The 25,152-nt window shown below is 51.2% G+C and overlaps 4 protein-coding genes across 5 annotated transcripts; 2 read left to right on the forward strand and 2 right to left on the reverse strand.

Annotated features, from left to right (window-relative positions):
• Positions 1-7,546: 7,546 nt before the first annotated feature.
• GP1BA (glycoprotein Ib platelet subunit alpha) lies at positions 7,547-12,541 on the forward strand. Its single transcript, XM_017657547.3, has 2 exons — positions 7,547-8,286; positions 8,491-12,541. The coding sequence occupies exon 2, from the start codon at positions 8,497-8,499 to the stop codon at positions 10,603-10,605; it is 2,109 nt and encodes a 702-aa protein (XP_017513036.1). The 5' UTR covers positions 7,547-8,286; positions 8,491-8,496; the 3' UTR covers positions 10,606-12,541.
• A 214-nt stretch (positions 12,542-12,755) lies between these two features.
• Positions 12,756-15,513, reverse strand: SLC25A11 (solute carrier family 25 member 11). Of its 2 annotated transcripts, none has more exons than XM_017657546.3 (8): positions 15,280-15,513; positions 14,549-14,701; positions 14,259-14,465; positions 13,998-14,088; positions 13,825-13,915; positions 13,639-13,738; positions 13,507-13,558; positions 12,756-13,376 (listed from the first exon to the last, which is right to left on the reverse strand). In XM_017657546.3, the coding sequence occupies exons 1-8, from the start codon at positions 15,372-15,374 to the stop codon at positions 13,221-13,223; spliced, it is 945 nt and encodes a 314-aa protein (XP_017513035.1). In that variant the 5' UTR covers positions 15,375-15,513; the 3' UTR covers positions 12,756-13,220. The 2 variants fall into 2 exon arrangements, with proteins under 2 accessions (XP_017513035.1, XP_073091067.1); XM_073234966.1 differs by having other exon boundaries at positions 15,363-15,501.
• A 116-nt stretch (positions 15,514-15,629) lies between these two features.
• On the forward strand, positions 15,630-20,231 carry RNF167 (ring finger protein 167). Its single transcript, XM_017657545.3, has 10 exons — positions 15,630-15,830; positions 15,966-16,466; positions 16,549-16,629; positions 17,810-17,935; positions 18,051-18,138; positions 18,329-18,419; positions 18,621-18,726; positions 18,862-18,955; positions 19,591-19,671; positions 19,747-20,231. The coding sequence occupies exons 2-10, from the start codon at positions 16,383-16,385 to the stop codon at positions 20,037-20,039; spliced, it is 1,044 nt and encodes a 347-aa protein (XP_017513034.2). The 5' UTR covers positions 15,630-15,830; positions 15,966-16,382; the 3' UTR covers positions 20,040-20,231.
• Positions 20,232-20,696: 465 nt separating this feature from the next.
• On the reverse strand, positions 20,697-23,650 carry PFN1 (profilin 1). The gene is made up of 3 exons (XM_017657543.3): positions 23,344-23,650; positions 21,674-21,866; positions 20,697-21,059 (listed from the first exon to the last, which is right to left on the reverse strand). The coding sequence occupies exons 1-3, from the start codon at positions 23,473-23,475 to the stop codon at positions 20,962-20,964; spliced, it is 423 nt and encodes a 140-aa protein (XP_017513032.1). The 5' UTR covers positions 23,476-23,650; the 3' UTR covers positions 20,697-20,961.
• Between the last annotated feature and the right edge of the window lie 1,502 nt (positions 23,651-25,152).

The raw sequence follows: 25,152 nt of genomic DNA on the forward strand, positions 1-25,152 counted from the left end.
GTGAGACATGATGCACAGAAAAGCCAAAGGAGGTCTCTTATTTGATGTCGTCGTTCCTCTCTCAATCCATGGAACAGTTTCTACCCGTTAGAGCATGGGCTGTATGCGTGCCTGCCGTCCCAAAGTTTGCCACCTAGAGGGGTGGACAGACACCAAAACAAAGTATCATGATAGCTTTGGCAGGGAGGGTTGCAGAAACTTAAGATATAGTCACCAATCCAGTCTGGAGAGCTCAAAGGACAGTTTCCCTCCTGGAACTAATCTGGAGCTGAAGCCACCAAACCCACCTCGGCGGCACTGGCAGAGTGCCCATGCTCAGAGCCCAGGAGACCCCAGGGATGGCGTCATGCGCGGCTCTGCCACGCAAACCCTGGAGAGCAACATTCCCTTCCACCTGCTGACGCTCACAATCACCTCGGTGAAACTCCACTTCTGATTCTAATTTTCCTTTTAGTCAAATTCTTTTGATTACAAGGGAACATGAATAAACTTAAATCACCTTAAAGACTGTTCCTCAACCTTAGTGGCAATAACTGATTCAGCAAGCATCATCAATTTATGCTGCAATACGTGGGTCAAAGTTTGATTAGGAACAAGATATTCACATAGTATCTCCCCACAACAGTGCTTCTTAGTTACAAAAGGATAAATAGAATCCTGACAGTGGAGAAACATGGTGGATTCCACCTTAACCAAGCTATCAGTTAACATCACCCATACTGGGTCAAATTGATATGATCTATTTCCTGATATGATGCATTGAGGAAGACACATCACCTATGTAATATTCCTACCAGAGAAACATAACCCAAATCCAGCTGTGAGAAACATCAAATTGAGGGACATTCTATATAATGGCCGGACTGCAGTTTTCAAAAATGTCAAAGTCATAAAAAATAAAGACAGGTTAAGGAAATAAAGGAAACTAAAGAGGTACTGTCCTGGACTGGGGAAAAATACTATAAAGGATGTTTTCAGACAGTTGGCAGAATGAGAATATGAACTATGGATGGGATAATAGCATTGTATCAATATTAAATTTCCCAAAATTAGTAACTGTACTGCAGTTATGTAAGAAAATGGCTTTGTTTTTAAGAAACACACATTGAAACATTAGTGGTGAAAGGACACGATGTCTCCCACTTATTCTCAAATGGTTTAGGAAAAAAACATTTGAGAAAGAATGCTGAAGCAAATGAGACAAAATGTTAACAAATGGTTAGTCTGAACCAGGTTGATACATAAAATGAACCATCACACCATACATGGGATGTTTACTGTCCACTGCCATACATTTAGAAATTTGTGATTGAAAAGTAGCAAAGTCCACCTGAGACTCTGCCTCAGGGAAGGTGGTGTAGAGGTACTTTTCCGTATTGCACCTGCTAAGTACAATGGAAACCCTGGACATTGGACACAAATGTAACAGGAAAGGTAGGGAGATGGAGGCAGAAAAGCTAGGGACCTCAGGATCCGGGGGACAGCACGATGAGTTATTTACAGGATATTTACATAGTACCTCCCCACAATAGTGCTTCTTAGTTACAACAGGATGAACAGAATCTTGACAGTGAAGAAACATGGTGGGTTCCACCTTAACCAAGTTGTTAATATCACCCAGACTGGGTCAAATTGATTTCTGTTGCCTCACATGTTCCAGTCCTGGAGGTGAAGAAGCCCTAGCGGGCACAGACCAACAGAAGCCCCATCTCTCTAGCCAAATGGCCAGGAAAGGGACACACAGCTTTGTAAGACAAACCTTAGAAAATAAGCACTGTGTTCCAGACAAACACCACATAAAAACTGTGCTCGTCTGGCACACCCACACCCACATCAGTGAAGGCAAAGTTGTTAACTTAGATTTCCACCCTCCCCAGGCTTGTAAGGAGGGACCCCAACTTCCATGCCAGGCTGGTTTCTGAGGAGGCCAATTAGGGAGTGGGGACTTTGCCCCAGCCAGCCAGTAACGAGGCGACCCACATGGAGGCCACCTGGGAGCCTGGACTTCCATCCCTGATTGGCAGTAATGCGGGATCCCTCCTCCTCCCCAGAGCGGTGGTGTCAGAGGCCTGTTGGAGCATCAGAACTCAGGACTCTCACCCATTTTGTCAGTAAGGAGGCCATCCTCACCAGGGAGGCCATGTGGGGACCTGGAGCTCCCACCCTTGCCCAGCAGGAAGGAGAAACCCCTCCATCGGATGTAAGCAGAGGCTGAGTGGTGAACTTGAACTTCTCCCTCCATTGGCAGTAAAGAGGCAACTCCTCCCCTTTCCCTCCCAGAGCAGTGGCAGAAAAAAACAGCTAAAATGAAAGGTTTAAATAAGGTTCAGAGTCACTTGATAATATGGGTGAATGTAGTAACCACAATGCTGCTCATGGGAAACCTTCATAGGGTTGTATACCAATGATACCTTAATAATAAAAAAAAATCTACCTAGAATTACTATGTGGGTTTGTTCTCACTGTAGTTTGTAAAAGGTTAACACAATGTCTAAAGATATTCCTAAAACTAAAATTTTTACAAAATTCTAAAGACAAACAAATAAATAAGGACCAGAGTCTCATAAAATAGTATTAAAATGTTCATGTATTTTAAAAATGTTCATTAAAAAAAATCATTCATCATGCTAAGAACTGGGAAGATCTCAAATTGCATGAAAAAAGACAATAGCTGCTAACACCCAAAGAGACGTTAGAATTATCTGAAAAATATTTTAAAGCAGCAAAATATGCTTTAAAAATAAATTATGGATGTGCTTGAACCAAATGGAAAAACAAAAAGCTTCAGCAAAGAAAGAAAAGATCTAAAGAACCAGATGGACATTTTAGAGCTGAAAAATATAACACCTGAAATTAAAGCTCAGTGAACGGGCTCCACAACAGAGAAAACAAGAGAAAAGAACAGGTGAACTGGAAGATACAACAATAGAAATCACCCGTCCTGAACAACAAAGGGAAAACAGACTTAAAAAACTAGTCTCAGGGACCAACGGGACTCTTTTGTTAAAGATCGACCATTGCATCATCAGAGACGCAGACAGAGGAGAGAGGGTGAGGCTGAAAAAGTTCTCAACGTAGTAATGGCTGCAAAGTACCCAAATTTGGCAAGAGACTTAAACTTACACTGGCGGGAAGCTGAACAAACGCTGAACAGGGTTAGACCCAAAGATAAGCCCACAAAACAACTACCATATGACCCAGGACCTGGGGTCCTGGGCGTTTTCCCCAGGGAAATCAAAGTGTCTGTTCAAACAGAAATCCTGCGGTACTGTTTATAACAGATTTATTTGTTATAGCTAACACTGAAATCAGCCCAAATGTCCTTCAGCTGGTGAATGGTTACCGCAGTACATCCACACCTCAGGGTACTACTCCGCAATAAAAAGAAATGAACGACTGATGCACCCAACCAGTAACCGCCAAAGAATTATGCTGAGTGAAAAAAAGTCAATTCCAAAAGATTCTATACTGTATTGATTCCATTTATACGACATTTTTGAAATGACAAGATTAAAGCAATGGAAGAACAGATTAGTGGTTGGTGGGGGGATAAGGAGGGGCTGTGTAGGAAGGCAGTGGGCATGGCTAGTAAAAGGCATCCTGAAGGATCCTTACAGCGATGGAAATGTTCTGTGTCTGGACAGAACAGTGTCAGGAGGACATGGCTGTGATATTGTACTATCGTTTTGCAGGATGTTACCATGGGGGAACACCGGGGAAAGGGTACAAGGAGTCTCTGTCTTATTCTTACAACTGCATGTGAATGTGTAGTTGTCGCAGAATAAAAGGTTTGATTTTTTTAAATCTACCTAAAATTTTAAAATGCCTCTGTGAATATTTTTACTTAAAAAAAGGAAAAATGGGAAATAATCTATTAAAGCTCATTATATTGCAAATAGTTCCAATATCAATTTTTTTTTAATAAAAGGATTTTTATTTAGCTCACTAAACTTCAGAATTGGTTTGATACAGTATCTCAATGATGCCAAGGACCTGGTTTCTTTTCTTTTTTTTTCATTATACTTCCCCTGAGATTAGCTCCATCCTAAGGCCAGACCCTCTTGTGATCACAAGATAGATGCCAACAACTCACCTGGGGTTACATACTTCCTTGTCCACATCCAGAAAAAGTATGCATACCCCAACCATCCAACAGAAGTCTTGGGCTTCATTATGAAAGGACCACCTTACTTCCAGTTTCTGCTCCTGGACCAATCAGTCTGACTTTGGGATACCACAACCAGCTTATATCATGTACTTGTTTAGACCCTAAACTGTCAAAGGGGAATCTAGTGACTGGCTTAGGTCCACTCATGCAGCTAGGATGAAGTCATTCTCATCAAAAACTCTAAGGGTGGGGTAGGAGTAACTTCTCAAAAGAAAAAAAAAAGGAGGAAAAGCTTAATGGATCTTGAGTATCTCCAACTAATGCTGCACAAACTCTTTAAAAATGAACCACAAGAGCACTGAATTGGATTCCTTGGGATGCAGTGCAACAGAAATAACTACCTAAGTTAATCCAATAGAGACTTCTTGGAAAGATGCAGGAGCTCACTGGGTACAAGTGAACACTGACAGTCCAGGACTCTCAGGAACCAGATGGCTCTGGCAGCCTGAGTGGCAGGAATTGCTCTACAGCTTTTCCTGAGCACTTTGTTGAAATGAATGAAATCCAGTTATATTTTTTCTTACCACCTCATTCACCATTTGAAATCATAGGAGAAGGAGCATAGTTGTCTTTGATTAAGTCACATTCCTGGGCTGAACTCAGGTGGTGACAGGAAGGATCTACTGGAAGGAACTTCCAAAGACATTTTGGTTTCCAAAGTGAGAGGCCAGGGTGCTTACTTCCATAGGTGCATCAGTCTGCACTCATTTGGGGAGGTATAATCTCCCAAAAGGAAACAGGGTTCTTTGTATTTTAGAGGAATGGTTGCTGGGTTAAAAAATTACTATCAATGATAAAACATGTGAGAAGGCACACAACAGTACTCAAATGAAAAGTGTAAATTAAATTGATTTACCTGTCAAGAAAGCAAGATGAGTGAACTGAGATTTCAACTCAAGAAGGTAGAAAGAGAATATGAAAATAAGCTCAAAGTATGAGTTATTAGAGATAGAAGTAGACATTTGTTATCGAATAGAAAAAAAATCAATTGACTAGTAAAACTAATAAATCTGACTAGATTTTTTTTGACTAGTCCAATAAAATAGACCAATCTTTGGCAAGTCTAATAAATAAAAAGAGGTTGGGGAAGGGGCAGGGAAGAAAGAAAGAAAGGGAGAAGATAAAGAGGAAAAAATACAAATAAATGACATTAGGGGCAATAACTACAGGTATGGGGATTTTAACAAATGATAAACATGAATGTTCAAGCTTGCAGTAATAAATTTGAACAGCCACATGAAATAGACACTTTACTAAAAAATATCAATTATAAAAATTGACTTAAGATGTAGAAACCTCAACAGACCAATAATTATGGTAGAAATGGAAAGATATTCAAGGAATTATCCCCCAGTGGCATCAGGTCCAGATGGTTTCACAGGTGAACTCATCAAATCTACTTAGAATACAAAATCCCTATGATCGTCAACTTTTCCAAGAATATAAAATTTTTCAATTTATTTTACAAGGGCCTTTATAACTCTGATAAAACAAAAACAAACAGAAAAAGACTAAGACCCTCAAAAGAAATCTATGGGCCACTCCTATTTTTTAACTTAGATATAAAAGTTCTGAATGAAATGTGAGCAAACCAACCTAGATTTATATTATAATTTATATTATATATATAATTTGTATATTTATATTAGAATAAGTCATAATGGCCAAATAGGGTTAACACCAAGCATTCAAAGATGCAAAATTAGAAAAAATTCAGGACATTGACATGTGAAGAAAGTAAAACATAGGATTGTTTTAGTAGGTGCCAGAGCATATGAATCTCTTTTCTATGTCTGCAAATTCCTTAACTTTAAGAATCCTTGGAGAAGCAGAACCTTAATGCCAGATACCTGCTTTCCTGGACTCCCTTGCAGCTGGGTCATAGGCACGTGACCAGTCATTCACACCAGGAGCTAGCATCACAAAGGAGCAGGGTTGGTGCAGGATTCTCTCCCTGCAGTAGGGAGGTTGTGACCGAGTTCCTGGCTTGACAGCTGCAGCAAGCAAGGCAAGCTTCAGTGACCTGGTCTTGCAGCAGGAGCAGAGGTTTGTCACCAGACTGGTTCTGCAGCCTGGCTCTGGGCACTGTTCCTGGCTGCACAGTTCCAGGGATGCTTCTCTAGCCCTTACTGAGATGTCTGTAAAGTAGCCAATGTATTTTTAATAAATTCCTTTTCAGCCTAAGTTAGCCAGAACATTATCTATTTCTTACAACTAAAAACTCTGATACCTAATGCAGCAAAAATCCACAGCCTCAAGGCCCTTTCTCCACAGCATGGCCTCTTTCTCTGTCACTTTCTACCTCACTTCCTGCTGCTTACTGCCTCATTTTCTCCATGTTTTCAAATACTTTTCCATGCAGCTGGAAAATTTTATAAATGGCAAGTCCGTGGATTGACTGCCTCTGGCTCAAGTGTCCACCTCTTGTCCAGTCTCCAGGGTGAGCAGATACGGACAGGCTTATGTGGTTGCATGGTGCACCTTCTGGGAGGCAGCAGGTGGGACATTTTCATCACCAGAAAGGGCAGTGGACCAGATATGGTGACTGGCTTCCTGAAATAGGCACCTAACCTGGTCTTGCGATGTTCTAAAGGGCTTTCCAGAAGAAGAAATTCTGAACAGAACTTTCCAGATAAGTTAGGCAGAAGGGAAGGAGTAGTGAGAAGGAAGTCCAGGCACAAGAAAGAGAATGATCTAGAGTGATGCGATGTTCTAAAGGGCTTTCCAGAAGAAGAAATTCTGAACAGAACTTTCCAGATAAGTTAGGCAGAAGGGAAGGAGTAGTGAGAAGGAAGTCCAGGCACAAGAAAGAGAATGATCTAGAGTGAAGGGTAGAGTGTTACAACATGGGGCTAGACAGGTAAACAAGTGTCAGCCCACACAGGTCCATGTTGGGATCTTAGACTTACCCCTGAGAGTTCTCAAGAGCCATCGTCTCAAACAGTGGAAGGATATGAGCAAACCTGCCACTCTGAAAGACAAGCCCAGTGGGGAGAGGAAGGGAAGTCAGAAAGTTGGGAGGCTGTTGCTATGAAGCAGTAAGAGAAGATGGCAGCCCAGACTAGGAATGGTGGTCATGGGATAGACACAGTGCATTTGAGAGAGATTAGGAGGTAAAATCAGCAGGGCTTGGTGCAGGTTAGATGTGTGGATGAAGGAGGGGAGGAGTTAAGCCTGTCAGAGATTCTATTTGTATGGACTGAATGGCCAGATAAATGAGTGTGTGACGGTACCACTGGGTTGGACAATAGAAAGATAAGCCATTTGGAGAGAGATGATGAGCTCAGTTTTCAACAGTTTTAGTGCTTATGGGACAGCCGGGAAATCCAAAAGGCCGTGAGTCATATGTGTTTGGATCTCAGGAGAGAGCAGCCGGGGCTAGAGATAAAGATTTGAGAGTCGCTGGGGTATAGGTGGTGACTGAAGGCAAGGGATTATAGGAGGGTAATCACATGTGTGTATTAAGATAGCATTAGGAGAGCCCAAGACCAAACTCTGGGGGCAGGTTCATTTTTCATGGAGGACAGAGGAAGAGGAATCCACACAGGAGACTGAGAAGGGCCAGCCACAGGTAAGAGGAAAACCAGAAAATTAGTGTCAGGACTCCAAAGGTAGGGATGGCCATAGGAATGGAGGTTGCAGGATAATCATAGTGGAGAAGTGTCCAGTGGAGGGCAGGGGACACTGGAGACCCGGGCGAGAACTGGGCCAGTGCAGTTGGGGTGGTGAGAAACCAGCCTAGAGCTGGGTGATGAGGGTGAAGACGGGGCACGCCTAAGATGGCAGCAGTGAAGGGGAAGTGAGTGGCTGCTGGGTGGTTGGAAGGCCGGCTGGGGTGGCAGTTGGAGGAGACCACTCCCAATCTCCCCAGTATAGAAGGAAAGTGGTAGAGCACGGCCAGAGGAGGCTGGGGGAAAGTTGTGGAGGGAGGTGATAAGGGCCTGTGTCCGGGAGGGAGACTGTTCCCCGGGTCACAAAATCCCTATCAGCCTGGCATTTCCTCCCCATCCTTGCCCCCTTCCTGCCCCTGACCAGACCCTCCCTGGAGCCAGGAGAGAGAAGGACCGAGTCACACCCTGGAGGAAGCTCTGTGCCTGCGGAGGTCTTTCTACCTGCCTGTAAGCTGGGCTGGGGCTGGGGGAGGAGAGGGTCTGTGGGAAGGGCAGGAGCCAGGGGCTGGGGGCCGGCAGTCCGGGCTCTGTGTGGGAAGGGAGCGGGGAGCGGCAAGGACAGGGCGGGAGGTGCGGGGACCGAGACTCTGCAAGCACCGCACCCTCTCCCGTGGGGCTGGGGCTGGGAATGACACCGCCCGCCTGCCGCAGGTCCCCATGCCGCTCCTCCTCCTGCTGCTCCTGCTGCCCAGCCCCTCGCAGCCACAGTCCGTCTGCGAGGTGTCCACGGTGGCCAACCAGGTGGAAGCGAACTGTGAAAATCGGGGACTGAAGGCGCTGCCTCCAGGTCTGCCGGCAGACACAAACATTCTCCACCTGGGTAAGAACCCCCTGGGCACCTTTTCCACGGCATCCTTGGTGCCTCTGGCTCGCCTCACTCAGCTGCACCTGGGTGGAAGCCAGCTCACTGGCCTGCAGCCTGATGCCTCACTAAAGCTGCTGGAGAACTTGGATATATCCCACAATGAGCTGAAAAGCCTGCCCTTGCTGGGACGGGCACTCCCGGCACTCAGCACCCTGGATGCCTCCTTCAACAAGCTGGCCTCATTGTCTCCTGGTGCCCTGAGCGGCCTGAGCCAGCTCCAAGAGCTCTACCTGCATGGCAATAACCTGAACACTCTGCCCCCCGGGCTCCTGGCACCCACGCCCCGGCTGAAAAAGCTCAATCTAGCTGACAACAAACTGAATGAGCTGCCCCCTGGACTTCTGGACGGGTTGGAGGAACTCGACACCCTCTTCCTACAAGGGAATTGGCTGCGCACAATCCCAAAGTACTTCTTTGGGGACCTCCTCCTGCCTTTTGCTTTTCTCCACAACAACCCCTGGGAATGCAACTGCGAGATCCTTTATTTCAGTTTCTGGCTGCAGAACAATGCCAACAATGTCTACTTATGGAAGGAAGGTATGGATGTCAAGGCCATGACCCCTGATGTGGGCAGCGTGCGATGTGTCAATATGGGAAGCATACCTGTATGTGACTATCTAGGGAAGGAATGCCCCTCCTTCCGTGATGCGGGTGGCATAGACGATTACGATGACTATGACGAGGAGGACCATGAGGGTGACAAGGCGCCTTCTGCAAGGGCTGTGGTCAGCTTCTCTGCCAACACGAAAGCCCCCACTGCCCACTGGGGCCCACTTCACTCAGAATTTACTGCTTCCCCATACAGCCAGGTGCTCCCAACCCAAGAGTCCACCAAGACACAGATCATATTCTCACCCATCCCAGAGCCCACCACAACCCGGACCACCTCAGAGCCCACCACTCAAGAGCCCACCACAACCCGTACCACCCCAGAGCCCACTAACCAGACCACCCCAGAGCCCACCACAACCTGGACCACCCCAGAGCCCACCAACCAGACCACCCCAGAGCCCACCACAACCTGGACCACCCCAGAGCCCACCACCCCAACCACCCCAGAGCCCACCACCATAGAGCCTACCAATCAGATCACCCCAGAGCCCACCACCCCAGAGCCCACCACCCCAACCACCCAAGAGCCCACCACCCGAGAGCCCACCACCCTAGAGCTCACCACCCCAACCACCCCAAGGCCCACTAACCAGACCACCCCAGAGCCCACCACAACCTGGATCACCCCAGAGCCCACCACAACCCCAACCCACCTAGAATCCATCCCAATCCTGACCATGTCAGAACCAACGACATTCTTAAATACCACCCCAGAACCTGCAGCTCCAACTACCTCAGAATCAACCAGATTCTTAACTACCACAGAACCCACCCCATTCCCTACTACCCTAGAAGCCACCACAGTGATCATCTCTAAATTCGTCAGCCCCCTGAAGGTCCGTGGGCTGGTCCAAGAGGATTTGGATAGCTCCAGAAATGATGACCCTCTCCTCAACCCTGACTTTTGCTGCCTCCTCCCCCTCGGTTTCTACATCTTGGGTGTCCTCTGGCTCCTGTTTGCCTCTGTGGTCCTTATCCTGCTGCTGACCTGGGTCTGGCACGTGAAGCCACGGGCCCTGGATTTTGGCCAGTCAGCTGCCCTGGCCACAGACACGCACATCACACATCTGGAGCTACAGAGGGGAAGGCAGGTGACCGTACCCCGGGCCTGGCTGCTTTTCCTTCAAGGGTCACTCCCCATTTTCCGCTCTAGCCTCTTCCTGTGGGTGCGGTCTAATGGCCGTGTGGGGCCTCTGGTGGCAGGACGGCGGCCCTCAGCCCTGAGTGTGGGTCGTGGTCAGGACCTGCTGGGTACAGTGGGCATTAGGTACTCTGGCCACAGCCTCTGATGGGGGTATTTGGGGACCCTGAGAGGCTCTAACAGGCTTTCCTGCTGGGATCCAGCTGGGAGTGTGTGGGTGGGTGGGTAAGGAGCACAGGGCCGGGGGGAGGTCTTAATTACTTTCCCTTTATCAGAGTGCCCTTTTCACACCACAGGCACACAACCTTGGCCCTAGCAAATCCTGAAGGACTTGGCTGGGTCCTGGAATAAAGCTTCCTATGCTGGATGGTGGGGCCCCCAGACTACTAGGTCATTACCGTTGTTTTTGGGGAGTTTTCAGAAAAGGCAAGTAAGAACAGAACATGGTTCCCGCATGTGTGTACTGAGGAAAACTTGGAAAGGGATTATCAAAATGTGAGCTCTGACTCTCTCTGGGTAGTATGAATATAGGTGATTTTATTTTACTTTCCTCTTATTAGCAACTTCCTAGTTTTCCACCATCATATATTATTTGTATAATTAAAAATTTCAAAAAGAACACTTCATCTCTTTTGGAGGGGTATGACTGGGGTAGCTGTCACTAGCGTTCTTAGGGCCTCAAGGGTCCCATCCTAGTTGCACTCACCCAAAAAAGCTCCCGTCTTGGCCTGCACCTACCCTGCTTGGTGCACCTTCAACCAGGCCACCCCAAGCACCAGCTCCAGCTCCAGCACCGTGTTTCCCTGGGGCAGAACACTGCGGAGGCCTACCTGCCTGCAACCTACAGCACTGGGAGTGACAGCAGGTGTCTGACGCCCACACCTGTGGCCTCAGAAATGCAGCTTCCCACTCTGTCCAGGTCAGTGAGATGGGAAGAGTGTGGTCCTGCTGATGTGTACCATCCTGGTGGGTTGTATTAAGTCTTGGGTTTTCTGTTGTCCAGCCAGGATGCAGGCAAACAGAGCCCCCTTCTCTGCCCTGGTGCCATAGATTCTGCCATTCCCCTTACCATGGCGGGTGGGGCTTTATCTCCTGCTGTGTCTGCAGCCCACACCTAGGCCTGGAGCTCAGAGAATGGGAATGAAAGCTGAGTCTTTCTGGCTCCATGGAGACCCCTGCCTCCATATGGTGGGAGATCTTAACATGAAAACCTGACCCCCTCTCCTGCTTTGAGGTCTTCCCCAGAAAGAGGACACTCAGAACACTCAAGCTTGGCAAGCAACAACTTCTGTGCACTGACTGACCAACAGTCCAGCTTCATATCTCCTAACAGATACTTCCCACCCTGGGCTCCATCTACTGCAGACTGCATAGGCTCTGGCTCCCAGCATCCCTCTGAGCCTTTGCTCAGCCAGGAGTGCTGTGCTGTCTCTTCCTGGACCAGTCTAACTGGTCCTACACAGGTCTCTCCTCCCCCAGGCTAGGCCTGCTGCTCCATGTTATCCTGCATCCGTCTGTTCCTACACTCTTTCCAAACTGCTTTGGTGTCATCTTCCCCTCTGGACTTGAAACTCCTTAAGGACAAGGTTCAGGCTTCAAGTTTCTCTAAGTGGCCACTATGGCCCAGGCCAGCATGTGCATGGAGGAGGCAAGAAGGCCCAGCAGGGATGCCAGGCTGCCAAGCTCCACCTCTGCCAAGGGGATAGCTCCCACCTGCTGCCTGCTCATCTCCTGGCCCATCTCGGGAGAAGCCTTTCCCCTTCGGGCCTCAAGTTGCCCAGCCCTCCTTTCAGTTGACCTTCCAGTGCCTCCTGACGTTTTAGGCTCCTGAGGACACTGCCTGGGAATCACAGATCTTCTTCTAAAGAAAGGCTGAGGCAGTCACTCTTCCCAGCCTAGGCCCACATAAAGTCTCCAGCCAACACCCTCTCTTTTCTCAAGCTTCCAGGGTTTGGGACATGTGTGTCCCACCCCCACCCCCACCAGGTCAGCCTTCCCTTCTAGAGACTCTTATTCCCTTCTCTTTAGGCTGCAGAAGCAGTCACCAGACCCCAGAGGCCTTTTCTGAGGATCACACAAAATGATTTGGGTGGCATTCTTGGGTGACTGGCCGGGAAACAACACACAGGGCCTGGAGTTTTGGTTTTCCTCACCCCAGTCAGCTGTGGTAACAAGACTGATTTACATGTCATTTGCATAAAACCAGCAGGTGCTTTAATAATTTTTCTTGAAATCTCCAGTTCCTGTTCTTTGTCCAGTCTCCTCCCCCTCCTGCCCCCACAACTCTCCAGATTTGAGGACAGTGCGATCAATCCAATTTATTGATTATGTCCTCAGTGAGGTGTAGAGAGGAAAGGCCATGTCTGCCCACTGCAGACCCCTTGACCATCTTGACAGCTTTTGCTCTTTGCTGTCCCCCCACACTGCCTTGTTTTCCACACCGAGAAGGGGGATCTTCTGCAGTCCTATGTGCCCTGAAACTAAGACCAAAGAGGAGGCCGGAAATCCTCAGGGAGTTCCCCGACTCCCCTAGAGGCACAGCCAAGGACAGAGATATCCTGAGGATCAGGATAAGCAGGGCAAGCTGGAACAGGGGTAGGACAGACCAAAGTCCTCTTCCCCCAAGGAGGGAACCACACTGTGGAAGGAAAATAAATAGAGGGGCCCAGGGCAGCAGAGTTCAGGCCCTCCGGGGTGCACTGACTGGAGAAGCAGCTGGTGAATGGGAGCGCCAGCATACCAGCTCCAGGCCCCTCGCCCATCTCAGCCACTGAGAAAGAGACGCTTGTAGGCCTTGTTCATTTGCTCCAAGAAGATGAAGGTGAGGACGGTGTGGGGACCCAGACGGGCATAGTATGGTGTAAAGCCCTTCCATAGGCTGAAGAAGCCCTCGTAGCGGACAACCTTCACCAGCACATCCTAGACAGGCAGGCAGGGCACTGGGGATAGGACCTGGCCTCTGGGACCCTGTCCCTTTTTCCCAGCCACCCTTAGCACCCTCCCAGGGCTTCCAGTCCTCCAGCCTGAGCCCCTAGCCCTGCGTTCTCACCAGCCCATTTTTGTATTCCGGCTTCCCGTCAATCATTCTCATGTTCTGGATCCTGTAGGAGAGAAGATAAGGGAATGGGAGACATAAAGGAGGCCCTCCCATCCCTCTCCAGGCCCAGGCCTGCTTCCTCACCGGGTCTTGACAATGTCCACAGGCATGGAGGCAGCAGTGGTGACCAGGCCACTGATCATGCTGGCACAGAAGTGGCATAGGATGTTGTCAGAGAAGTAGCCTGAGGGAGGTGGAGCAGGGGGTGCCAGTCAGCTCAGAGCTAGCCCAGACCAGGCTGGGAGCTGAGAGCCCAGCTCTGGGTCTCACCTGAGTCCAGTAAGAACTGCTTGGATTGGGAGTAGGAGGCGAGCTGGGCAGCATTGACGACGACAGCCCGAGCCATGGTAGGGATGCAGCCCTAGCATGGGGGAGCAGGGGAGGAGTCAGAAATGCCTGAGACCTGACCCCACGTCCTCCACATCTTCAGCCCCTTCACTCACCCTCCACAGTGTGGGGATACCCTCCTCCCGGGTAATTCGAATCAGAGCATTAAACACGTTTTTGTAGCCACGGCGTTGTTCAGCTGGAAGCCTGGTGGGAAGGCAGGGAGAGGCCAAGCTCAGGATAGACCACCCTGTCCCACAGCAGCAAAGAAAGGGAGGCCAGAACAGGTGAATGCTCTGCTCTAGGTCTATGATAAGAAATTAGTCCTTTTATTCTAGATTCTAGAGAATGAGGCTAGGGGCAGGCTCCAAACTCACCGGCCATCGGCAGTCATGCGGATAAGAGCCACCTCCGCTGGTGTTCCCACAAAGGCACCAGTTGCACCCGCAGTCATGCCAATTAGGGCCTTCAGCAGAAAGCCAGGGGGTGTACCATCAGACCCAGTCAGGCGCTCAAACAGCACAGTGTAGATGCCAAGGCGAGTAGTGGTGTAGGTGGCCTGGCGCAGCAGGCCAGCCGACAGTCTGGGGAATGAAGGGGTGATTACATCAGGCCAAGGTCTGGAGCTGCCAACCCACACCCTACCCCCATCCTGTTGCCCAAATACCCGGTGTAAATGCCCCTCAGCCCTTCTGTCCTCAGGATGCTGGTGAGAGCATGGAAGCTGGTTTTGTACTCTCGTGTCTTGGCTCCTTCCCCACTCAGCTGCATCCGGTTCTTCACGAGGTCCAGGGGCTGTACAAAAACTGTAGCTCCCATCCTGGGGGAAGACAGGAGTGGAGTCAAGGTCCAGATGTCACACGGGGTGACAAAGGGCAAGGCCTGCAATGCAACTAAGTATTCAGAAGGCTGGTGAGCACGTGTATAAGAGTCTCCCAGTGTACCAAAAGCAAACGTATCTGGAAAAGTCCAGTGGTCCAGAAGAGGCCTTGCAATGTAAGTACTTCATGCAGTACCAAGGGGGTCAAGCAGTGACCTGGGACTGCATGCAGTCCAACCACGGGAGGGGTGGTGGGCATCTTGACCTGGGACTCCATGTAGTCTGGCAGAAGCCATGCAATGACCTGGAACCCCATACACTCCGGCAGAGTCAAGTAATGGGTTGGGAAACTAGGGTGGCTCAGCGAGGGCAGTGCAACGACCCCGCGTGCAGCTGAGTAGGGGCCTTCCAAAGGGTGAAAAGATCCTGGCAGCCCATCGAGGAGCTCGCAATACGCTAGGGACCGCGCTGACCCCATGCTGGCTCCGTTCACTGCAACAGACCCAAAGATGAACCCGGCCCGATTCCATACACCCGTCCCTTCCTCCTCCTTTTCCATCCCTGGGGCCTGAGCTTACCCCGCCAAGCCCCCAAACAGGAACTTGACGGACTTAGGGGAGGTACGGGGCTTCCCATCCATCCCGCCGGCCCCAGGACTCGCCGTCGCCGCCATCGCCTCAATGGCCCCGGGCTCCTGGTCCCGTGCGCGCGCGGCCCCGCTCGCGGCCAAGGTGACACCGCGCGCGCAACAGGGGCGAAGGCGCGCGCACGCCCCTCCGGCTCTTAGGTCCTGCACCAGCTGGGAGCCGGCGCAGGCGCAGGCGCAGGCGCAGAGCGCAAAGGTGGCCGGGAGTAAGGCGGGGCTAAAGGAGGAGCTTGAACGATGGGTGCGGGAGTTGGGTGTGGCTGATTTAGGAAGCTAGAGCATAGGCGCTGTTTTTACCGAATTGGATTCGCGGGAAAAATAGATTGTTTGAAGATCTCGCGAGATCGAGAGAACTAGGCGAGCCAGATTTAGACCTTTCGCGATAGATAACAGCAACATTTCAGCGGGTTGGGAGGGAATGGGGGTATGTGACTATCGCGAGACCTGAAGGTACCGCGGCGGCCGCTGCCAGGAAAAAGAAAGGTTTGTAAACTGGGCATCTCCAGGATCCCGGGCACTAAAACGCAGACAACTAGGTTATCTTTCGAGGCTTCGGTACTCCTTCCCTCTCCACAGGCACTCGCTCCAACTCTAACCTTCTTTTAACCGGCCTTTTAGAACCGGAAGTCCTTCATCTTGAGCGCTTAATGCTGGAAGAGGCCTGACTTTCTTTACCGGAAACCCTTTTTCATGGACTAGGAAGACAGCCCACCTGGCCGGAAGTCCCACCCTCTTGAGCTCCCCCACCCTTACAGAAGTTTTTCTGTCACCTGTGTTTGCCTTTCTGTCACCTTTCCCCGTTTTATCCCTGTAACAGAAAAGGACACATTTAGTGTCTCCCTCCCTACCTCCACTAACGGGGTGGATATATCACTCCCCGAAATGGGGTGCCTTTCCCGCGCCCCCATGTAGTTGGGAAGTGAGACCTGGGGGTGGTCGTACCCCTGGGATCCTGAAGGAGGGGCAGAGACGGCGCAGAACTCTTCTGCTCCTGCTACGAGGACGTGGCCTCCTCAGCCTCTCCCTCCCGCTGCCATGCACCCTGCGGCCTTCCCGCTTCCTGTGGTGGTGGCCGCTGTGCTGTGGGGAGTGGCCCCTATCCAGGGGCTTATTCGAGCGGTGAGTTAGGGGCAGATGGGGGAAGGGCACTGAATGGAAGAGGTTGCAGGCTGAAGGGAACACGGATTCTTACTGTCCGCAGACCTCGGACCACAATGCCAGCATGGACTTTGCAGACCTCCCAGCACTCTTTGGGGCTGCCTTGAGCCAGGAAGGACTTCAGGTGACTTTTTCCCCTTTTCCCCGTTTCCTCAAATCCTCCATCCTGGTAGGGGTTGAGGAGCCTTGCCCTTGGGTGAACCGGAGGTAGGAAGAGTCAAGTTAAGAACTAAATGCAGAAACACATCTAGTGTGGAATCCAGAATCTAGAGGAAGAAGGCAAAGTCTCCTCCTAGATCTCTGAGCCTTACGTGGGAAACTGAACCGTGGATAAGATAAAAGGTAGGGGGAAGTGGTACTTATCAGTAGGGTCTGTGGAGCCAGTTACTGGTTCTACAACCCTGGACGTTAGTTATCCCTGAGCCTTTGTTTCACTGTAATAACGAAACAATAATATAAGTTATCTCAGGGTTATTGTGAAGATTCAATTAGATAAAGCAAATTTGTAGTACCTCATCACAAAGCAAGAACTCCCTTGGGCCACAGATAACAGTATATTTGTAAGATACGTAATTGCTAAATTAAAGGGAGGTGTTAAAAAATAAAATTCAAGAGAAAATTTAAAAAATCTTAGAGGCTTTTTTCAATGATTCATGAATTGGGTGGCATCCCATCTAGCAAATAGAAAAAAACTCCAAAGAACTGTACAAAATGAAAGACAGAAGGAGGTGTGACAAGGAAGTTTCACTAGCAAAGAGCTATGGCAAGGTCAGCCATTTTTAAGGGATGTAGCAGATTATCTCATTAGTGCTGATGAGGTGACCCCAGATTGACTGGGTTAGGGTTCCATTCCTTAGGGAGGCCGAAACTGTAAGTTAGGTATTAAGCATTGGTTTGGTGACCTGGGGCTTAGCACAAGTTAACTCTATTTGGGCCCGTTGTCTATTTTAACAGAGGGGAGTATGTACTGGAAAAGGGAATGTGAAACAGAACTTTAGAAAAAGTGGCATGGATGAATGGAGACGATTAGAATCAGTGGGCAACTGGAAGGCAGAAGGAATTTCATTAGCTTGGAATATGCAGTATAGGTTAGCTCATGGAGGGACAGGGAGAGGGGCGAAGAGTGGGTTTGGTAAGGGGATGTTGTCTGATACAATTGCATCTTCAGAAGGCGAAGAAAAGAGGGAGACTTGACTGGGGTGGGATGCTCAGAGGATGTGCAGTATGCGGGGCCAGTGTGCTTGGTGGGCTCTGGGGAGCAGAACCTAGGTCGTTTAAACCCGGTTGTTGTTTCTCTTCCCCAGGGCTTCCTTGTGGAGGCTCACCCAGCCAATGCCTGTAGCCCCATTGCCCCACCACCCCCAGCCCTGATCAACGGGTCAGTCTTTATTGCACTGCTTCGAAGATTCGACTGCAACTTTGACCTCAAGGTTGCTGAATGCGGAGTGGGAGCTGGGAAGCTGCGGCGGCGGGGTGGGGGTGGGGATGCGAAAGGCACCAGAAATAAAGGAGGGAAAGGCCTTTATCTCCTGTCTTTCTCCCTAGGTCCTCAATGCTCAGAAGGCTGGGTATAGTGCAGCTGTGGTACACAATGTGAATTCCAATGAACTTCTCAACATGGTGTGGAACAGTGGTAAGGCTGGGGAATCTAGACAGCTGAGTTTTCCAGTAGAGGTGAGACTTTACTGGAAAGATGATGGGAGGGCCTAAGGCTTAGGGAGAAGGAGTCAATCTTCTGGATGGGTGGGGGCAAAAGAGCCAGATGTTACTGAAGAATTTGAGTGGAGGGTTGGGTCCCTGGTGTAATGCCCTGATCCCTACAGAGGAAATCCAGCAGCAGATCTGGATCCCGTCTGTGTTTATTGGGGAGACGAGCTCCGAGTACCTGCGTGCCCTCTTTGTCTACGAGAAGGGGTAGGATGTGTTCCTCCTTTCAACTTACATGCCAGTCTAGAGCCCAAGCCTTAGTGCCCCAATCATTCAGCCTCAGGCCCCTCATACTCGGCCTTCTGATTTTATTCCCACCCCCTTCTCCATCTAGGGGCTTATCCAGAGCCAATTACTTCGTCCTTTTGTTTTTCCTCCCCCTCTGATAACCGGTGTTCCTTTTCCCAGGGCTCGGGTGCTTCTGGTCCCAGACAGTAGCTTCCCCTTGGGCTATTACCTCATCCCTTTCACAGGGATTGTGGGACTACTGGTTTTGGCCATGGGAACAGTGATGGTGAGTAGCTGAGGGAGTAGGATGGGGTGAGCTGAGGCGTTTAGTACCAGACTGGCTCTGAGGGTGGGAGATGGGGCTGGTTTGTACTACATGGCCCAGTTTTGTTCCCGAAGCCTGATCCATCTACTTCCCTAGATAGTCCGTTGTATCCGGCACCGGAAACGACTCCAACGGAATCGACTGACCAAAGAGCAACTGAAACAGATCCCTACACATGACTATCAGAAGGGTGAGAGGGCTAAGGGAGAGAAGGGCCTGCCCCACAGCTTACCTGGTTCTGAAGGAGTTTAAGCTCAGGAGATAACAGGGCAAAGAAAAATGGCAATGTCAGCCTGAGGTGCCATTCTTCTTCCTTTTATCCATACATACATTGAGGACAGGACAGGAATAGAGCAGGAGATGGAAAGCAAAGATGATTCAATGGACTAGTTGGAGGAAAAGGAGGAGAACCGACCTTGCTTACAAAGGTGGAGAGAACAGAAAAATGGAGGGAGCGGGGAGGATAGGGTCTGAGGAAGAAACAGGTAAGAAGGGGCTGGGTCTGGAGGCCTTGGAGCCTCTAGTGCCCATATAAGGCCATAGCAGAAGCCCTGCCCCCGTTTCCGCTCCTCCTCTCGTCTCCACCCTTACACACACACCCCCACACCCCCCAAACCCACTTCCCTTCTTACCTCGGCTCTTTGCTAGTCTCTTCCTACCCCCCGATTCCTCATGTTCCACTCCTGCCTTTCCCTGCCCACCTTTAGCTCTGTAGAACCAGGGAAAATAACATGCAGGAATTAGTTTCACCACAGGCTGCCCAAAGCGACTTCTGTGGGTCCTGGTCCAGGATGACCCAGTTTAAGGACTTTCTTCCTCCCCTAGGAGACCAGTATGATGTCTGTGCCATCTGCCTGGATGAATATGAAGATGGGGACAAGCTGAGGGTACTCCCCTGTGCTCATGGTGAGGCCCTGACTTCCTGTGCCCTTGGCCCACTCAGCCAGCAGACACGGTAATTCATCTCATGCCTCTCTGCAGCCTATCACAGCCGCTGTGTGGACCCCTGGCTCACTCAGACCCGGAAGACCTGCCCCATCTGCAAGCAGCCGGTTCATCGGGGTCCTGGGGATGAGGAGGAGGAGGAAGAAACACAGGGACAAGAGGGTGATGAGGAAGGGGGACCAAGAGACCACCCTGCTTCAGAGCGGACCCCACTTTTGGGCTCCAGCCCATTTCCCACTTCCTTTGGCTCCCTTGCCCCAGTTCCCATGTTTCCTGGGTCTTCAACAGAGCCCTCACCCTCTCCTCCTTCAGCTGCCATCCCGGTCTGACACTCCCCATACACCCCCTACCCACATACTTCTGGTGACCTACTGCATAGCACCTTTCTCCCTTCAGTCTTATATGCTGAGGGTAGGGGGACATTTCTGCCCTAGGTTTCTCCTTTACCCAAATCCCACTAGAGGTGTAAAGGGACTGGGTCTTCACTTACTGGGTTAATAAAATCGATTTTTGTGGACTAAGGAAGGGTGAGATACTTCTCACAGGTGAACTTCCACTTTGGTAAACTGCCCATGTTCACATACAAGGGGCAGGGGAATGCTGGGAGACTAACCTGTAGTCATGGGGACAGTCCCAGCAGAAATTTGTTGTGACTCAGAGAGGGGGAGCCCCTCCCACATATGAGGATGACTCAACTGGCCCTGCCTTGCCCGCAGGCCTGGACACACTCTCTGGTCTGGGTGGCTTTATTCCATTATCCACTAATTCAACTAGCATGCTGAGGGCCTTGGGCTGGAAATGCCATGCCACTGTGGAAAGGTTAAACCACCTGGCCAGGGAAGCCTGAGGCAGGTGCTGAGACCTGGACACGAGGCAGGAAATTCTAATGCCTAGATAGTGCCTCAACCCTCCTGGCTCCTAACCCCAAGCTAGGATGGCAGTGACTATCCTCCATCCTGACACCCCAGCTCAAGCCACACAGCACCTTGTTAGTAGAATCTTTTTTATTCAGAAAAAAAACAAACAAAAAAAAATCCAAAAACAAAAAAGTTTTCCAACCACACACAGGAGGAGTATGGGCAGGAGGGGGGTTGTCTGTCCATCCAGCCCCAGCCCCTAGCTCATGTGGTTTTGGCAGCAATAAGGGGTGTGGGGTAATGACCCCCAAAATAAAAATGGGTATATGTGTGTGTATGGGAAGGAGAGGGGTGCAAAAGCAGTAGGGAGTGGTGGGGGAAGGGACAGACGAGGTCAGTACTGGGAACGCCGCAGGTGGGAAGCCATTTCATAACATTTCTTGTTGATCATACCACCGTGGACACCTTCTTTGCCCATCAGCAGGACTAGCGCTGGAGGAAAGAGAAAGGAGGCTAGGACCCAGGTGTCACACAATTCCACCCCCTGCCAGTTGTTCAGCAGCTGTCCAGCCCTGGGGGCTGTAACCCAACCTCATCTCTCCCAACCCCGACACACAGGCAGGCTGTCAGTCACCCTGAAACAATAGAGCTTTTCAAAAGGGGAAAATCAAGCTTAAAGGCTGGAAAGGAACACACTAAAATTTAGGGGTCAAAGGCTTGTGGACTGTTGATTCCTGCGTTAAGCCTAGAAATGGCTGCAGATAAGCCTGCCGCCTCCAGGTTTTAGAGAAGACCAGGGCTTAAGTGCTGACTTGTGGCCATCAGTCCCAGCTTCTTCAACAAAACAGGGAGTTTCTCATCTGAGGGCTCAAGGCAGGAAGGAACTTAAGAAGTAATACACTTCAACTTCTTTATGTCAACAAGATGAGGAACTGGGACAGAACTGGGACTATCCACTGTCCCAGCATCCAGCAGGCCGGATATACAAACCTGGTCTGATCCTTTCCTACTGTGGAATCACACAGAAAAAGCACCCAAAAGATTATTAAACAGAAGGAAGTACATTAGGGATCTTGGAGCTAGAGAAAGGTAAGACTCAAACTCACTCTTGGCAGTCATGGTGACAGTGATGTTGAAAGTGGGGGCTCCGCCGGTGCTCTTGGTACGCAGATCCATAGTAAATTCCCCATCCTGCAGCAGTGAGTCCCGGATCACAGAGCATTTCTGGCCCCCAAGTGTTAGCCCATTCACGAAAAAACTTGACCGGTCTTTGCCAACCAGGACACCAACCTCAGCTGGCTGGAAAGGAAACCCAAGCACCCACCAAATTAGTCTGTACACCAAGGTTCCCACCACCACCTCCAAGGACCCACTTCCTTGCACTCCTCATGATAGCTAGAACCCCCCGCCCCTAGGAGGAGAGATGTGTCATGTGCTCTCTACACATCCATGGAACTTCAGGAACTCTTAGAACTCTCAGAATTTAATGCAAAAAAAAAAAAAAAGACCTATGATTCTCAAACCTAGAGAATGGTAAAAGAAGCGATATATTTCTCTGGAGACTTAGATCTCGTTTAACCGGGGAAAGCAAACCCAGGAAAATAAAGGGGTGAAAAGCCAGTGAAAAGAATGGAATGGGACAGAGTGGGGAGCCCTTGGATGCTCAGAACTCTCCTTCAGGAAAAGCAGAAGCGAAGAGAGGAAGGGAGGGGGCGGGCGAAGCTGGAGAAGCAACTTTGCCCTTATTTGGTCAAAGGTTCTGCAGGAGTTGCTGGGGGCCCGGACGCCTGGGTCTCCAAGTAACGTAGAGTTTAGGTCCAGGTACCAATCAATGTCCCAAGATGGGGAAGCAGGTCTCGGGGGGATTTCTGGTAAAGTTGGAAAACTTTTGAGGGCGGTCCGGAGCTAGACCAGGCAAGCACTTCTCGGGTCTACACACACTGGGGAACCTTTCTCACCCTCCCCATTACACCCCAAATCCCCACATCCGGTCCTCTCCCTCCCGGAAATCCCCTTCCCCCCTTTCCAACTTCCGCCCCCTCCCCACTTCCGGGCAGTGTGGACTGAGGTGGTGATGGGGACAGACGTAGTCACCCCTTATTCCTTCACTGACACTGTCCTAGAACTTCTCACAAAGTTCCCCTGCTCCAGGCCCTGCCGGATGGCGAGAAGGGAGGGCAAGGGGACTTCCGGGATTGGTCTCGCAGGAATGTTCAGTTCAACATGCTGACTTAAAAGAGGGGCCGTGTGGCGTCCTCGCCCTCTCTAAAGGGGTTGGGAGGTGCAGGGAGCCCACAGAAGACGGGCATGGGACCCTGGCCACACGACTGGGGCTCCCTCTCGCATAAGGTGAAACAGATGGAGGGGGCGCGAGCTGGCGGCCGGAAGTGGAGTGGGGGGGTCCAGGGATCCTTCAGTCCCTTCTCAATCACAATCCCTGGTTGAAATTGCAGCGCGTGCCCGCCCCGCCCTGAAGGAGGCGGAAGTGGGCCGCTGCACCGGGTGGCGCGCCCCTCCCCGCCCTGTGCCCCGGATGTAACGCCCCGTCGCGGAAAGCGGGGAGACTGGCGGGATGGGCGCCTCCGCCTGGGGTGTTAGGACTTTGATGGCAACAGAGGTACCCACTCACGTGCAGCCAGCATTCGCGCCGCATCCAGGGCAAGGACCGGGTCACGGCCTTTCGCTGCCCTTCCCAGACCGCGCCCGCCCCCACCCAAGTCCCTCCCGCAGGGTCCAAGTCCGGCCAGTCCCCCGGACCGCGCAGGCCTCGCAGTACCGTGATGTTGACGAAGGTTTTCCCGGGGACAGCGGCCCAGACAGAGGGCGAGTCCTTATAACCCACGATGGCCGCGTCCTGACAGGTCCCGTCCGCCATGAGGTTGTCGATGTAGGCGTTCCACCCGGCCATGGCGCTGCAACAGGGGCTGCTCTCGGCGGTGCTGCTGGGGCCGCGGGCTGGGCTCGGGCTGCCTCTGGCTGACGGGCGGGGGGAGGTGGAGAGGTTGGGGCACGCGCTGCCGTCCGGACCGCGGCTCTGCTAGCTGTGCAGCAGCCCTCGCACCGCCACTTCCTGCTCCTCCCCCCCCCTTAGATTTTTATTTGCAAAGGGCGGTAGGGGCGGGGCCTGCTCCCCATTCCCTCCCTACCCCCTTCGCCTACCCAGATACCGAACTTTGCACAGGCAATTTTAAAAATCCCTCCCCCTATTGCAAAATTTGCAGAGTTCGATGGAAAGCAATGTAAAAGGAAGGGGGGTGGCGCGTAGGGGAAGGTTAGGTTTAGGGCTTGCTGCATTTCGCGTTGATTATCAACCAGACATTAGTATAAGGGAAGGGAATGAGCCCAAGGGAGGAAGGAAAGTGAAAGGAGGAAGAATTAGCAAGCTGCAAATTTGGCAAATTAAAGAGGGTTCGGGGAGCTCAGGGTTAAACTGAATGACTCCCCCTTCCCCCACCTCCGCCGGAGGAAAGGAACGGCGGGCGGCCGCGGCGGCGGCGCGTGCGCCCGCGCCTGCGCCGGGACCAGAGGGAAAGCGCGTGGGGTAGTTGGGGTCGGCGGCCGGCTCAGGCGCTCCTGGCCGAGCAGATACGGACAACCCAGTGAAGGAAGGCGGGTCGTGGACGTGTCTCTTTTAGGGCAGGAGGGGTGGGGGAGAGGCTTCTGTGTTGTCGTTTCTCCTCTCTTGATTTTATTTATTCAAGAAATAAGGGAGCGGAAGGGAATTTAACAAAATTCCCAGCCCCTTTGAGAGTTGAACGCATCTACTGGGAACACTTCTTTCTTCAGCATTTGCCCGGGTGGCACAAGTTGGGCTCAACGGGAGCTATCCCTCAGGGGTTATCCGTCGCTGGATGAGCCCCAGCCCCACGTCCCACCCCTCCCAGTCCCCCGGCCAGCAGTTTGAGTTACCGGCCATGCCCCTTGGCCCGGCGCAGCCAGGTCACTGAAGCGCGGTCGCCCGAAGGGCGGGGCAGAACTATTTTTCAAGGCGGAAGAATACCAAAGTTTGCAAGGTTTGCAAATTTTGCAAATTTTTCAAGAAGGGAAAGTCCCTTCTACTTTGGACCCTTTGGATGTTTTTTTTCTTTTTTGGTAAAACTTACGCTAAGAACTTGGGGGTAATTACTTCTCTTGTCGCCAACCGGGAGCGGGTGGGGCAGGACCTTGCGGCCGGCTAAGTGAATTAGCCGCCGGTGGCCGCCGACCGGCTCGGCCGCTTCCGGTCCCTTGCTGGAGGATTGGGAGCGGCGGGGGGCACCTCCCAGGAGGGAGGGGGCTTCGGTTCCCAACTACTGCCCAGTGGAGAGCGTTTCCCTCGCGACCACTCGGACCCCTGGGGCATCCGACGCCCCCAGAGCCCGAGTTCCTCGACAGCCGCCGTGGCTGAGTCACAGGCCCCCTCGGGCGCGGCTGCACTCGGGCACGTGGTGGTGCTCCCCGCCAGCCATCTCCTGACCTCTAGCCTGCCGCACCTCCTACCGCAGGATGGGAAGATACTGGGACTTAGCGGGCAGAGATAAGGGGCGAGGGGCGAGATGAGAGAACGGGGACCCGGGGTGCCACCTGGGAGACCCACACCGCGGGG

Source organism: Manis javanica, chromosome 4, assembly GCF_040802235.1.
Source record: "Manis javanica isolate MJ-LG chromosome 4, MJ_LKY, whole genome shotgun sequence".
Lineage (NCBI taxonomy): Eukaryota > Metazoa > Chordata > Mammalia > Pholidota > Manidae > Manis > Manis javanica.

What these genes read in the sequence shown, in the direction of transcription:
- SLC25A11 (XM_017657546.3), bottom strand. Translation starts at nt 15,374, where the DNA reads ATGGCGGCGACGGCGAGTCCTGGGGCCGGCGGGATGGATGGGAAGCCC. An exon ending in CTGTTTGGGGGCTTGGCGGG is followed by an intron (nt 14,702 to 15,279) that starts GTAAGCTCAGGC and finishes GTCTTCCCCCAG; the next exon opens with GATGGGAGCTACAGTTTTTG. An exon ending in GCAGTTCTTACTGGACTCAG is followed by an intron (nt 13,739 to 13,824) that starts GTGAGACCCAGA and finishes CACCTCCCTCAG; the next exon opens with GCTACTTCTCTGACAACATC.
- PFN1 (XM_017657543.3), bottom strand. Translation starts at nt 23,475, where the DNA reads ATGGCCGGGTGGAACGCCTACATCGACAACCTCATGGCGGACGGGACC. An exon ending in AAACCTTCGTCAACATCACG is followed by an intron (nt 21,867 to 23,343) that starts GTACTGCGAGGC and finishes TTTCCTTTCCAG; the next exon opens with CCAGCTGAGGTTGGTGTCCT. An exon ending in TGTCACCATGACTGCCAAGA is followed by an intron (nt 21,060 to 21,673) that starts GTGAGTTTGAGT and finishes TCTTTCCTCCAG; the next exon opens with CGCTAGTCCTGCTGATGGGC.
- GP1BA (XM_017657547.3), top strand. Translation starts at nt 8,497, where the DNA reads ATGCCGCTCCTCCTCCTGCTGCTCCTGCTGCCCAGCCCCTCGCAGCCA.
- RNF167 (XM_017657545.3), top strand. Translation starts at nt 16,383, where the DNA reads ATGCACCCTGCGGCCTTCCCGCTTCCTGTGGTGGTGGCCGCTGTGCTG. An exon ending in ACTGCAACTTTGACCTCAAG is followed by an intron (nt 17,936 to 18,050) that starts GTTGCTGAATGC and finishes CTTTCTCCCTAG; the next exon opens with GTCCTCAATGCTCAGAAGGC. An exon ending in TACACATGACTATCAGAAGG is followed by an intron (nt 18,956 to 19,590) that starts GTGAGAGGGCTA and finishes TTCCTCCCCTAG; the next exon opens with GAGACCAGTATGATGTCTGT.